This window comes from Rhinopithecus roxellana, chromosome 10 (assembly GCF_007565055.1).
Source record: "Rhinopithecus roxellana isolate Shanxi Qingling chromosome 10, ASM756505v1, whole genome shotgun sequence".
NCBI classification, from domain to species: Eukaryota; Metazoa; Chordata; class Mammalia; order Primates; family Cercopithecidae; genus Rhinopithecus; species Rhinopithecus roxellana.
The window spans coordinates 3,635,157-3,650,888 of record NC_044558.1 but is presented as its reverse complement, the minus strand read 5'-3'; the positions used below and the strand labels follow the sequence as shown (position 1 = coordinate 3,650,888).

At 41.8% G+C, this 15,732-nt stretch overlaps 1 protein-coding gene across 1 annotated transcript in view; it reads right to left on the bottom strand.

Annotated features, from left to right (window-relative positions):
* The window catches only part of ANO2 (anoctamin 2), a 362,906-nt gene that overhangs the window by 35,258 nt on the left and 311,916 nt on the right, over nt 1-15,732 (bottom strand). The window contains exons 19-20 of the mRNA XM_030939846.1: nt 15,614-15,714; nt 3,102-3,247 (exon numbers count right to left, since the gene is read on the bottom strand). Of these exons, the coding sequence (XP_030795706.1) occupies nt 3,102-3,247; nt 15,614-15,714 (247 nt within the window). The remainder of the gene's footprint in view (nt 1-3,101; nt 3,248-15,613; nt 15,715-15,732) is intronic.

Below are 15,732 nucleotides of genomic sequence, written 5' to 3'. Positions count from 1 at the left end.
TCAAAGGACATGAACTCATTCTTTTTCATGGCTGCATGGTAGTCCACAGTGTACTATGTTTTCTTTACCAGCCTATCATTGACGAGCATTTAGGTGGAATGCATTCTTTGCTATTATGAACACCTCTATGTACATAAACTAGAAAAATTTAGGGTCTCTGCTCTGATCACTCAAAAGAGGAAGCTTTGAAATAGCTGAACAGACAGGCTGACAAGCATGTGAAACCCACACAGCTAACTGGTGGCCGCGGAGGCGTGACCACTGGGGTCAGAGGGTGGAGGCAGACAGACAGATCTCAGGGGTTCCTAATGTGAGCCCTTTCCCAAACGGAAGTCCTGATCTCTGGCAGCACTTTCTTTCTTTCTGGGTGAGACGATGGCAGATGTAGAATTGGCATCTGAAATATGAGCAATCACCTTTGCGTAAACACAGCATCAGAGAGGGATTAGAGGTAGCTCTTAGCCAAACATGAAAAGCATAGAGGGGCTACACATTCCCTTAAACCAGGTCTTGATGTTTTCTGTGTCTGTTGTTTCTGAAGCAGACACAATGATTGTTTCTTCTCTGGTGAGTTGTTTCAGATTACAAAGCTTGAGACTTTGCCTAGAATGGTAGACATCCCAGGGCTAGGACAACATTGTCATGGCCATCTGATCTTGACCCTGCCCATTACTCCACTGCTAACATACACATGCAATTTCTTATAACAGAATAGGAGGAACGTCCATTAGAAATGATGAGTGAGGAAGCTCTTTAGTTTAATTAGATCCCATCTGCAGAGCAAAAGAAACTACCCTCAGAGTGAACAGGCAACCTACAGAATGGGAGAAAATTTTTGCAGTCTACCCATCTGACAAAGGGTTAATATCCAGAACCTATAAAGAACTCAATCAAATTTACAAGAAAAAAACAAACAACCCCATCAAAAAGTGGGCAAAGGATATGAACAGGCATTTCTCAAAAGAAGACATTTATGCAGCCAACAGACACATGAAAAAATGCTCATCATCACTCGCCATCAGAGAAATGCAAATCAAAACCACAATGAGATACCATCTCACACTAGTTAGAATGGCAATCATTAAAAAATCAGGAAACAACAGATGCTGGAGAGGATGTGGAGAAATAGGAACACTTTTACAATGTTGGTGGGACTGTAAACTAGTTCAACCACTGTGGAAAATAGTGTGGCGATTCCTCAAGGATCTAGAACTAGAAACACCATTTGACCCAGCGATCCCATTACTGGAGATATACCCAAAGGATTATAAGTCATGCTGCTATAAAAACACATGCACACGTATGTTTATTGCAGCACTATTCACAACAGCAAAGACTTGGAACCAACCCAAATGTCCATCAGTGACAGACTGGATTAAGAAAATGTGGCACATATACACCATGGAATATTATGCAGCCATAAAAAAGGATGAGTTCGTGTCCTTTGTAGGGACACGGATGCAGCTGAAAACCATCATTCTCAGCAAACTATCGCAAGAACAGAAAACCAAACACTGCATGTTCTCACTCATAGGTGGGAATTGAACAATGAGACCACTTGGACACAGGAAGGGGAACATCACACACCGGGTCCTATTGTGGGGAGGGGGCGGGGAGGGATAGCTTTAGGAGATATACCTAATGTAAACGACGAGTTAATGGGAGCAGCACACCAACATGGTACATGTATACATATGTAACAAACCTGCACGTTGTGCACATGTACCATAGAACTTAAAGTATTAAAAAAAAAAGAAATGATGAGTGAGGTATCCTGTGCACAAAAAGGTACTGACGGCCCTCTGCTACAAGTGACTAGGTGAAGGGAGCAGAAGTCGTATGCAAACACAATGATAGGTGCAATGATGCTAAGTATTGAATTAAACATTGAGTGATTTTTTTGATGGATCTTACTGATGGTTCCCCATAATCCATAGATTAAGTAAATGTTTAGAGTGTTTAGATGTTATAGCTAAGATATTTATTTATTTGTTTATTTAATTTTATTTTTTTGAGACAGACTCTCACTATGTTGGCCAGGCTGGAGTAGGGTGACACAATCTCAGCTCACTGCAAGCTCCGTCTCGCAGGCTCAAGCAATTCTCGTGCCTCAGCCTCCCGAGTAGCTGGGATTACAGGTGCCTGCCACCATTCCTGGCTAATTTTTGTATTTTTAGTAAAGATGGGGTTTCACCATGTTGGCCACATTGATTTCAAACTCCTGACCTCAGGCAATCTACCTGCCTCTGCCTCCCAAAGTTCTGGGATGACAGGGTGAGCCACTGTGCCTGGCTTATACCTAAGCTCTAGATGTCCTATGGTTTTAATTCATTAGCTCCAAGTCTTGGAAAGAGGCTTCTCAAACATCCATCCCAACAGAAGATCAGGATTATAGTCAAGTAGCCAAGAGTGCAAAGGCAGCTGGCCTAAGCTGGGATCCTTCTCATAATAAAGAACTCACGGTTTTCAAGCCACATCTAAAATGATTGTGCTCCATCAGCCTGTACTGATGTGTGTCCTGCCTTCAAGCCTTATCCGAAACAACTAGAGGCTCTGCAACTAAAAATACACCTCTCACTCCCTACTGAAATAGACCCAACTTTTTGTTAAAAAGCTGTCATCTTATCCAGCCTTATCTGATCAAAGTAGGGGACTCTCCTATATTCTCCAAGTCAAAATGTAGATATCCTTGACGCAAGTGTCATCGGATATCTTCCATGAAGGAAGACTTTCATGGAAACTATATTTTTAAATTTCAGATTTTACTATTTCCCTTTTAGCTTTATCAATAATCGAAACCATGGGAAAGGGCCTGAGAGATCAAACTTCAGTTTATAGATGAGGAGAGGAGTCCCAAGGAAAAGAGAACATCATCCTAGAAGTATCCACCAAACTGTTGACTGAGCTGCCCCAGGTTCTCCTTCCAGGTCTCTTTCTGCCCCATTCATGTGGCACTGAAGGGAACATTGAATAGCCATGAAGCTCATGAAGAAGCAAAGGCTGTCCAGTCATTTTCCCCAATCCCGTACCCTCCCCCCTCAACCCCACAAACCCCTTGTCTGAACCTGCCCCCAGTGGCAGGCAGGACCATGGGTTCTCACTCATTTCCATGTACTCCGGAGTCAGTCCTGTGTAGGGTTCCAAGCTGTAGTCTAGGTCCCACTGCTCTGGACGTTTCGAATGGGCAGAGTCAGTTTCTCCAGCTTCTGTCTCATCTTTCAGCTTTCGAAATAGTTTCTTTAGCTTCCTGGAAAAGAAATGGATTAAGTTACAAAAAGCCTCTGGAGAACAGGGTTGGTTTTGCAGACAGAAAAAAGAAAAAGAACACACAGGTTTGACACTAAAGCCATCTCTGATCCAAAAACAAGTAGAGATAGAGAGACACTAAAGAGACTACGTTTCTCCTAAAGACAACCTGAGGAAGTCCTTTATCAAGATCATGCAGACTCCCTCCACAAAGGATCAGGTTTCTTCAAAGCCCAAAAACCTTTTGAATTCTTCCTGCTGTTTGAAAAGCAACAAGAGAGTTGGCCCTTCCTGCCAATGCTGAGACAGCGCCAGTCCTATTGTCCAACAGATGATCTATCCACCCTCTTCATGGGGGAACACAGGGCTGTTCTCCTCCCAGGTGAAACATTTTTCAAGTCTCAATAACATTAATAGCATCATCTTTCCATTAAAGCCAAGCTAAGCATTGCCCACCACTGCTATGGACTGAATGATGTCCGCTGAAATTCATTTGTTGAAGCTCTAATCCCCACTGTGATTGTATTTGGAGATACGACTTTTAGGAGATAATTTAGATTAAGTGAGGTCAAAAAGGTGGGGTTGTAATCCAATAGGATTGGTGGCTTTATGAGTAGAGGAAGAGAAAAAGAGATACCTCACCACCATCTGAGGACACAGTGAAAAGGCAGCTGCCTGTAAGCCAGGAAGAGCCCTCATCAGAAATTCAACCCTTTTTGACCTTGATCTTGAACCTTTCAGCCTCTAGAACTATGAGAAAATAAATTTTTATTAGTTAAGCCTAGGGCATTTTGTTACAGCAGCCTGAGCAGACTAACACAACACATTCAGGATTTTTTTGGTCTAGAATGATAATAATGGCCCAATTTATCAGGGCTGATACAAGAATTAAGTGAAACAATGTTTATACAGTCCTTAGCACAATATCTGGACATAGTGAGCATTGAATAGATGATACCTATTATTATTTTTAATATTGAATGTTAAAATACACCTTAGGGTAGAGTTATTTCATACTTCCCATTGATGCACAATGTATAGGGAACAGAATTGCGGTTTTTGCAATTACTTTTTAATGGCAAAAACTGCAATTACTTTAAGCAGCAACCTAATAGTTGGGAGACCTAACAGCAAAATGGTCAGAATCATAGACTTGAAGAGTTTAAATGGTATTTTGAACTATGCTTCATCTAGATGTAGGAACCTCCCCATGTCCCCCAACATTCTTCACCCAAGACCACCCAACCCTTGTGTAGACATTTCCAGAGGAGCACTCCTGGTATGATTAGGCATCCAATCCTTGTTTGAAAGTGCCTCTAGCAACTAATGAAAATCTAATAGTTCAAAATAACATTTTGATCAGTTTCTAGTCTAAAATCAATTCCCATCAAGAGGACATAGTAGAGTACAGTGGATACAAGTCTCATCTCTGGTGTCAGAAATTGTATAAAACCAGATTTCACAACTCACCAACTATATGTCCAAGTTATTACAACTCTATAAGCTTTAGTTTTCTTATCTTTAAAATGGAGAAATAAATATGAATTTGCCCATAGGGTGAGTTAAAAGACATAATCTACACAGCATGCTTCATTTAGGGCTTGATACCCGTTAAGAGTGTATACCAAGATACATGCTCTGACAGACATTTATCAAGATAAAGATAGATAAATATATCTAACATTGTCCCTATTATCATCTTTATCACAGAAGGATTTAAAGAGGGAGCTGAAATTATTTAGAAACAGTAGTAAAAAATTCATAAGAAAAAAGTAAGCAATAATTCTGTGACAATAAGAAATTGAGAAAAACTAGATGTAGCCTACAGATTCTGAAGCTAAATAGTGTGGACTGGTTAAGATCCTGTCTATGAGTCAGAACAGGAGAGGACAGAGGAAAAAACAAAGAGAGAGAGAGAAGAAAAGAAGAAAGGAAAGTGAGGGAAGTCTAGAACCAGAACTCAAAGTGAGACTTCTCCTCCAGGAATAGTAACCAGATGACCTGGTGAAATCTTTAGTAAAGAATTACTAAATTTTGATTTATACATAGAAAATTGAATATAAACATGTATTTATCCACTTCTGAAATGCCACTAAAATACCAATGAATGAATTTTAAAAAATGTATAAAACCACAGGTTAATGCAAATAGTCATGAATATAGTAGTGTGTGAGGAATGTTGATGAATATCTTGAAAGATGGACAGTGTACGAGGGAGTCAGCAAAGCTGTGTGGCTGCTATCAACTGTTCACAGTGGAAGATGGTAGAGAGAAACAAGCCAACTCATGCTATAAAAATCTCAGAAAGGCTCAGGAGTTGGAGGCACCAGGTATCCCCAAGGCAGGGAGTGGTGACTGGTCAAAGCTCTGCTTAAGGAACAGTAGACCCCAATGTCTCTGTACCCATGTTGCCTTGGTGACTAGCCCTTCCCAATACCAACAGGAGCAAAATTCTGAAGAGAAAAATGAACCAGGAAAAACCTAGATCCAAAATAAATTCAATAAAATGACAGAAAGATAAAAATCAATATAATCTCTCAGAAAAAAAAAGCAGAACAGACATAGAAATGGACAATAGGAAAGAAAATATTAAAAAATTAATTGATCTAGGAACTCTTTTCTTGATCATAGCCCAAGACGGGGTACAGTGGTGTGATCAAGGCTCACTGCAACCTCTGTTCCCCAGGCTCAAGCTATCCTCCCACCTCAGCCTCCCAAGTAGCTAGGACTACAAGCATGCACCACCAGGCCCAGCTAATATTTTTTGTATTTTTAGTAGAGACAGGGTTTCACCATGTTGCCCATGCTGGTCTTGAACTCCTGGGCTTGGGTGATCCACCCACTTGGACCTCCCAAAGCACAAGGATTACAAGCATGAACCACCACACCTGGCCTGAAACTCCAACACTTAATCAGAAAGAGAAGACACAGAAAATGGTGGGGAAGAAAGCACAAAAGAAATATACGAAAATGCCCCAGAGGTGAAGGACGTGCATTTTCTGATTGGAAGGACCCACTCAGCACAATGGTGAAAAAAAAGCCTCCAGCATAACACATCGTCATGAGATTTCAGAACTCTAGGAATGATGAAAGGGATTCTAAAAGCTTCCAGATTCAGAAAAACAAACACAGATCTTCTACAAATAATTGGGAATCAAAAATAGGTTACAATTCTCCAGATCAGCCCTTGACACTCAGAGATGTATTTACATTCAGAAGGCAAATAATTTTCAGCATAGACTCCTATACACAGCCAAAGTATACATGAAAGTCAAAGACAGACTAAAGACACTTTTAAGTATGCAAGGTTTCAAAAAAATTAACTTTCTACGCATGCATCCGTTCTCATGAAGTTCCTGGAGGATGAATTTCACCAACCAAGCAACAAAGAAAACATACAGAATCCAGCAAACAGAAACCCCATCAAAGAAAGAAGGTATTGAAGCTAACTCAGATTGATAGCTCTATAGAAAGTTTAGGCCGGGCGCGGTGCCTCAAGCCTGTAATCCCAGCACTTTGGGAGGCCAAGATGGGCGGATCACGAGGTCAGGAGATCGAGACCATCCTGGCTAACACGGTGAAACCCCGTCTCTACTAAAAAATATAAAAATCTAGCCGGGCGAGGTGGCGGGCGCCTGTAGTCCCAGCTACTGGGGAGGCTGAGGCAGGAGAATGTCAGGAACCCGGGAGGCGGAGCTTGCAGTGAGCTGAGATCCGGCCACTGCACTCCAGCCCCAGCGACAGAGCGAGACTCCGTCTCAAAAAAAAAAAAAAAAAAAAAAAAAAGAAAGTTTAGCAAACGGACAGCTCTGGTTTGTTTGTATGGGAGAACAGAGGATTCCTAGAAATCATCTACAGGAAAAAAAAAACATGACTAATAATACATGTGATGTGTTTGATGAAGTAATCTCACTGGCAATAGGGACATTTAAACAAGAGTGACCAATATAAGAGTGTTATAAAGGGAGAAGTTTCGGTGATTACGAGAACATAAAATAGAGGGTCCTAAGCTGGCCTAAGGCAGCGACGTTCTCTTTGAGGACGAGATGTGTAAACTAATTTAATTATTTAAATTAATTTATTAAATAAATAATTTAGTCTTATTATTTAAGACTAAATAATGAAAGATGGTAAAAGAAGAAAGAGAAAGGTGGAGAGAGTGTGAGGGGTGAAGAGGTTATTCTAGGCAGGGGGAGCTATTTACGCAACGGACTAAGGCAAATGTGAAAATGGCTCATAGAAAGGACTGAAGGGAATGCAAAATGCTTGGAGCATAGAGTACAATCGAGAAAACGATGAAAGGTAAGTCTTGAAACGTAGTGTAGGCTCATGGCATCAAAGGCCTTGTACACCATATTATGCAGGGGTTTAGGCGAGAGATTATGGTGGCAGAGTTTGGGGTGATAGCAACGGACATGAAGGGAAGTAGACATCTGAGACGTGCGTTAGAGGTAGAATTAAAAAGTGGATGGTGGATTGTACACAGAAAGGGAAGGACAACAAGGAATCGGTGATGATTCTCAGGGTCTTAGGGCACGTGTGTGGAGGGTGGTGCCGCTTGCTATGATAGAGAACACAATGTAAGAGGCAGTTTTGATGAGGACAAGGAGGAGGAGGGGGAGTTGTTCTTGCCATGTCTAAGTGGAGAAACCCACGAGACAACTAAGTAGAGATGTCCCGTAGGCAACTGCGTATCTGTGCCTAGAGCCCTGGAACAATCTGGGACTGATGGAGATCTGAGAACTGTCGTGAAGAGAGTGGCAGAAGCCCCAGAGATGAGCAATGCCAACTATGGATAGAGCGTGTGTCAGAAAACTTAGGGGATGCGGTAGAGGGAAAGGAGTCTTCAAAAGACAAGGAAGGAGAGCCAATGGGAACAGAAGGCCGACTGCAAGACTGTGTGGCGAAGGCAAGGGAAGACACAGGGGCTATGGGAGGGGCTTTGTGGTCAAAGTCCTATCGAGTGTGGGTAGGTCAAAACGAACGTGGGGGAAAATATCCACAAATAGTCCTGTGAATTTATCACTCCCAGATTTCCTCCTGGATATCTCAGTGACCATTAAAAAATAATAATAAAGAAAGTCCCTCCGGAGCAGAATTTAACAGGAATCCTGGAAATTGTATAACATACAGATGGGCTTTTGGAAAACTTCAGAGTATGATTCCGACCGTATGATACACTCACTCATTAAAATAACTCCTTTGATGTTACCCCCTTGCTTTTCTTTTTTTTTTTTCATTTGCTATTTTTCCGTCCCTTTTTAACGACAACTCTCAGAAACTCTTTCCGGAAGGCTCAGAGCTTTCCCTCTGCCTGTGCCCCATAGAGTCACCCCAGGACCATGGTGAGTGTCCGTCACACCTTGGGCCTCCCTGCAGCAGGAATCCGGGCCCCAGACAGGTCCCTACAGACCTGACTCCACAGATCTTTAGCCTCATTAAATAAAGAAGCAGAACCTAGCCCTAAATGACCAAAGACGGGGAACACATCAACCTCGAAACTATGTATTCCTATTCCTTTTCCTGATACCTGACAAGGTTCAAATTTGTTCCTTACACTTCTGATTTCTGGCCAGATTCCACTGTATTTGAGGAGAACACAGACCTCCCTCCTGTGACGGCTTTAAAGAGAGACTGTTTTATGTCTGGAAATATAACATTTATCACATTTACAAAAAGAAAGCAGAAAGTTTATGAAATTTTACTAGCTGCGTCCAGGGGTATATTTAGCAGTTATTTTTGGATATGATCTGGAGCTTTTAGTCAGAATAGGGATGGCGAGACATTTTGACCGTGGAAGTATTGATCTGTCTATCTGCTCTGTCTCAAAGCATGCCCAGGAAAGAACGTGGTGCATGAAAAAGGTGGCATTTACCCTTTCACCAAAAACCCATCTCTCTGCATGAGAAGAAGCCCATTTCCAATTTTGCTTCAGTGTGGACTGGAGCTCAATTTGAGATGGAATTACAGCAAGGAGTTGGGCTGTGGTGGGGCACGTGTTCCGGGGGCACTATGCAGTTTGGACCCGAAGTCTATCTTGCATGAACATATATGGGAAAGGCAAGGTGCAGGGAGGGGAGGAGGGAAATTCCCATCCATGGATTCAGATAATAAATGCCACAAGATCAGATTCAGCCACGCTGCTCACCATGTATAAGTAATCTCAGAAGGAGATGCATATGAACATCATACCGGAGCCCACAGTGTTTAAAACCATCCGATCCTCTCCGGGAAGCATCTGCCACAACTGCGTCAGGCCCCAAGAGCCTGGGGTTGTGTGAGTGGGGACCGTCCAAAGCCAGATCACGCAACCAAGTTTTCTCTATTATCAGGGCATTAGTCACAGAGCTGCCTTTCAAGTGCTCAGTGACCCCATTTTACTGCCTCCCTTTGAAGCATTTTGTTTTCCATCTCCAGGGTCTCTGAGCCAGGCCTAGCAATAGTGGGGGCGGCTGCTGCCTGATGGAAGATGCCTGGACACAGAGCGTGGCTTCCACAGTGGTCCGGTCTGGGACACCTGCCAGAAGTAGAGGTGGCATATGACCCTTCGGAAGATCCTGCACTTGGCCTTGCATCTCATTAGAGCCCCTTGGGAAGGAGTTATTCAGTTATTTCCTTTGCTGCTTTTGTTCAGTCTCTCTCATTACCATTAAGAAAAGTATCTTTGGCCTGATACTGGTCTGCCTTTGACAACACCCAAATCTTGTACTTCCATTTTTCACAAAGAGAAGGCAGATCTTCGTCTAAAAGCCTTGGAGAGGAAAGAATGTCATTGATTGTTTAATTATGATGGTGTGTTTTTGTTGTATTGCTTTTCACATTATTTCCTCCTTATGGAAACTGATGGTGTTAGTTTTCCAATTTCAGAAATGTTAGGATTTTAAGTAAAAAGCAAGTTGGTTTGGAGGAAACTAATATGTAAACAGCTGTTTACATAGATAATGCGGGGAGATTTAAAAGTTGATTCAAAAATGACCGAAGAGTGGGAAGCAATGTTCTAATTCAAGAAGCCTGCTAGATTGTAAGATTCTCAAGGCCATCAAAATTATGTTATTTTTTTCAGTACACACACATGCACACACACACGCATGTTTGTGCACACGCACATACAGAATCTAATGAGAATGTTGCAACCTCAGGGAGATAGAAAAATTATAGCTGACTACCTGGCCTACTAATAAGGGACAATTAGACACTCTTAAACATTTAAAAAGTTTCTTTGGAAGAATCTTAGAAAATTGCTTTCAGAAGTAAAGGATCAACTAAGATGATAAATCTTTTAATTGTAAAGTCTTATTACATTTTTATTCCCAAATATAAATGTTATAATATAATATTAAATGTTAAATTACATTTAATTCCCAAATATTTGGGAATTAAAATTCCCAAAATTAAAAAAAAAAAAAAAATCTGGCCTTTAGAATGAATATGTATCTCCCTTGGGGAAAGAATTCCACGCGGACTCTGAAAGTACGTAAGAGCTTTACTGTCCACTAAAAGCCACTGAGCCAGGAACCAAAAAGAAAATGACTGTCTCTGGGCTGTTCTCTCCGGTTTCACTCCCCGGAGTGGCAACACTTCCACAGCATCACCTTTAAACATAAAAGCCTTTGCCACACAGTAAAATGTTGGTCACCTGGAAACCCCAAGAATGGTTCTTTTTTCCTCAGATGTCCACATTTTATGTTTTCTAGATAGCTAAGCATTTATCCAAGCTGGTTTTTAGGTTTGTTTTGTTTAAATGTAAAAACTTTTTTTTTTAAGCTAGATGGAAACCTTTCTAGAATGACTTTGCCAAGGTCACACAGTCAGTATATTGTAAAGCCTGGATTTAAACCCGGATCTAGCAGGCCAGGGATCCTTAATCCCTGGGCCACAGACCAGTACCGGTCCTCGGCCTGTTAGGAACTGGGCCACACAGCAGCAGGCGAGCAGCAGGCGAGCGAGCGAAGCTTCATGTGTATTTACAGTCACTCCCCATCACTCATGAACACCTGAGCTCCGCCTCTTGTCAGATCAGTGGCGGCATTCGATTCTCATGGGAGGGTGAACCCTATTGTGAATTACGCATGTGAGGGATCTAGGCTGGGGGCTCCTTGTGAGAATCTACTGCCTGATGATCTGTCACTGTGTCCCATCACCCCCAGATGGGACCATCTAGTTGCAGGAAAACAGGCTCAGGGGTCCCACTGATTCTACATGATGGTGAGTTGTAAAATTATTTCATTATATATTACAATGTAATAATAATAGAAATAAAGTGTACAATAAATGTAATGCACTTAAATCATCCTGAAATAACACCCCACCCCTCCAGTCCATGGAAAAACTGTCTTCCAGGAAACCTGTCCCCTGTGCCGAAAGGGTTAGGGACCACTGTGTGAGGCCACCAAATCTTTGCCCTACAGATGTGTTAAAAACTACTGGGTCTAATTTTTATAATTTACACGACTCCTTCCTCACTGGCAGGCTCAATCATCATTTCTCTTCTGACTATGAAAGACTTCTTTTCTTGTTTATGTTGCATCTGTGTCATCCATGCCATGTACTTCAACGCTGAATTGAAGGAGTCTGATTTATTGAGAGTGAAAGATCCAGTAATCACAATCATAGTGATCTCGTATGACCAAACTCAAAATGCAACCTTCATAATTATACAAATTATAAAGAACTTTGGAGATAAAAGACCCTAAGATTTGGTAAAAGAATTTTTGTTCTACATCCTTGAATTTAACTACATAATTATGTTGTATACATCCTCTGGCAGAGTAGAAATGGAAAGGAAACATCTTTTGAAAGAGGAGTGGCTTGTATTTGGAATCAGCAGTGACCAGCTTTGCTCATTAGAGAGAAGTTCAGAGGGCACTAAAGCTTGAAGATACCTTACCTGTGATTTTAATGCTACCATATTCATCAAGAGATGAGGATAGTTAGACTAGAGAAGCAGCTTGCCCATGGCTTTATGAGTTACTGTACAATTGCCATTGTTTAAAGGGTGGTACATTTTAAAACATACAAAGTATTAAGCACATGTCAATCATATACAGGAAAATTTAGCCTTCAAGGCATACGCCATGTGTTATTTTCACCTGTTATGGAGTGGATGGAGTTGGGGGATGGGGACATACCAACGTGTTGTCCAAACACACGCCTGAGATTTTGCCTCTCTTGTATTCTATAAAAGCCTTCTGGGTCCAGAGAGAATGGGCTAAGTGGTAGACCAGATGACCAGGGATGAAAAAATGGGCATTCCATGCCCACAAGCTGTAAATAATTCTACTCAGAGCAAAATAACAATGTACTGGGAAGGCTGGTGTTTTTCCCAGATGTTTGAATGGGGACGAAGACTTTCCTTTGTAGTTGTGGAGAGGTTGGCCTCATGGTTTCAAAGGGGCCAGATGTGGCTTTGGTACCGTCTGCATATTCTCTGGATGTTTTTCCATAACAAATGATGTCTCTCTAAGATGGTAAGCTCAGAGAGAACAAGTGCCATCTGCCTGGAACAAGAACAAGCATCATCTAGCTTTGCTTGACTTCACCACTGAGTGACTTTCTGCCAAAAAGCAGGGAGCGGGGCACAGCTTCAGAGGCTCAATTTCTCAGAGTTGCTGACTTCCTGACTGATGAATAGAGGCTGGCTTAGGCAAGGAGGTGGAGTGAGGCACCCAGACACCAATGATCCCGCCAATCCTCCCCAAAGAAAACACGTGCCCAAGTGCCCTCTGAGGCTGTCCCAGTACAAGGTCAGAAAAGCACCCTGCGTGCTTAGATCACCCAGTGTGAGAAGGGAATGTTGTGGATTCTCATTCTTTGAAGCAGGGATCTCATTAAAAATGATATTCTTTCCAGGTAAATTAAATTGTCTCCATTATAACTTTAGCTCTACAAATATATTTTTGAGGAAGATCAAAAGGGAGCTTTCTCTGGGGACCAAGGGAGCAAGTGGCTCTAGTATAATTTTACATGGAATGGGGGATTGGGATATACATCCTCTAGTGGTTCCATTCAGCCCAAGAACCTAGGACTCCACAATCTTTCCATAGATTGAGGGGGATTCTGGGCTTTTGTCCTTGCCAGGTCCCTGACATGCCCCAAAACCCTAGTCAAAGAACTGCCAGCTCATTGGGCCTTACCTTCTCCACCTGTAGTACCAACTGGGTCATAGGTGGTTGTGATAAAACCAGAATCGGTCTGTTGTTTGTTTAGAAAAGTTATATATATATATGTTTTATACATATAAAAATTTGTATATAAATTTATATCTATCTGAAACATAGGTATATTTTATAACATGTATATATACATTTACATATAAATATATGCATTGATATTTAAATATATCAATTTAAATATATTTGTGTAAATATATATTTAAATCTATTTATGTAAATATATATTTAAATATATTTATAGATATAACATGGAAAAGGCCCAGCCTATCATGTTCAGGGCCCAGCTGGCCAAGCCTATCAGAGTTGCCCATACACACACATATACACACACACACACACACACACACACACACACACACATACACATACACATCAAAGGGAAATTATTTCTTTAAAGCAAAGGATGGCAGTCCATCTTGTAACATATGATGGTGGCAGTCTGGAAGAAACCTGGAAGACACACCCTGGAAGAAACCTCTCTGCTTTTCATTTATTTATTTATTTATTTATTATTTTTTTGCGACAGAGTCTTGCTCTGTTGCTAGGCTGGAGTACAGCGGCATGATCTCGGCTCATTGCAACCTCCACCTCCTGGGTTCAAGCAATTCTCCTGCCTCAGCCTCCTGAGTAGCTGGGACTATAGGCACACACAACCACGCCTGGCTAATTTTTGTATTTTTTTTTTAATAGAGATGGATGGAATTTCACCATATTGGTCAGGCTGGTCTTGAACTCCTGACCTCGTGATCCACCCACCTCGGCCTCCCAAAGTGCTGGGATTACAGGGGTGAGCCACCGCACCTGGCCAGAAAGCTCTCTGCTTGTGAAGGCTTCTTTGACTGCTCCCAAACATCTGACCTTTACTTATTCTGAATTCTGAATTCACACACAGAATATGCAGTTATATGCAGTCTATTTTGTCTCCCAGACTAAAAAGTTAAGCTCTGAGAAGACAAGGGCCGTTTCATCTATGTTTTTCTTTTACTGTCTTAGCAGTATGAGCCATGAGCTAGAGACAGTGGTATCCCCTGCAAGTCCCCCTGCAGTGTAAACAGTATTATTCCTGGTTATGTAGCTCAGCGCCTACTCTCTGGCCTTTAAAGAATACAACATTCTCTGTCAGTCACTTTATTCTGAAACAAATGCCTTTGTTGCTTAAAGTAGCCACACTGAATTCCAATAGCTGCAGCTAAGAACCCTGGGCAAACATGAAGAAATATATTTGGAAAGAAAGGAATTTTAAAAGGTTCATTATTGGACGACTTCCCAAACAATTAATGTATCTCTAAGCAGATGAAAGTGTGTCACAGAATCTTATGGGTACTGTCTGACGATTACATCCATCCCAGAATGGTCATCTTTAAAGTGGTTTACAAAGAACACTGGGCCTGGAACAAGCTGTCCATCCTATCCTCCTAAGCAGACCTGGCCCAGCCTCTCAGTTACCCCGGGCATCTCTGTCATTCCCTAGCTCTCTGATGCTGGACTGCCTAAAAGCATCCCCTGAAACAGACTCTTCTTGCAAACCACAAGGCAATAGGAAGGAAAGGCAGAGGGGGTTACATTTTTCTTTGACCTGAAAGCATATTTTAGCTTGCTCCATCCTTCCTTCTTTCAGGTCCAGTACAAAGTGAGTCTGTGTTTATTTTCGTGACTATCTCAATGCAAAACCTGATTGAAAGAAGTTCTATGACATTTTCATAAAACCCTGGGGAGCATAGGGGGGAATCCACATGATAATAACTCATTCTGCATTTCACCAACTATTCCACCCTCCCCTCCTAAGATGATGTATTCCACATTTTCTTCTTAGAGATTGTCCTAAATGATTCCATTACATTTCAATCGTTCACATTCATTTATCCACCGTACCGAAAGTCTTTTTTACTCACTCACTGAGAGGACAAATAGCATTAAACTATTATGTACTCTGGGAGCCAAGAGATCTGACTCCTGGCTCTGCTACTTACTAGTTATGTGTACTTAAGCAAAGGGTAAATCTGAGCCTCCAACATCCCAAATCAGAAGAGCAAGCAAGGTTTGCCCCATGGGGAAAGTTATCCGCAAATTGACAGAGAATTAAGTCACCAAGCTGTCTAAGAAGAGGCAAGGCCATAGATAACCTGGTGAAAGCCTGGCACTTCTGGGCTAACCCCTGGCAGCAAGGAGAGAGGTTAGAGGAGTTCATTACGTACGGGACTCCAATCTCAAAGATGTTGTTCTGGATCAACTGCTTCCCCAACATGATGATGCTGAGCTGAATGCAGAGCTCCATGAGACAGCCCCCTGGAGCACACTGCAGGGAGAAGATAAG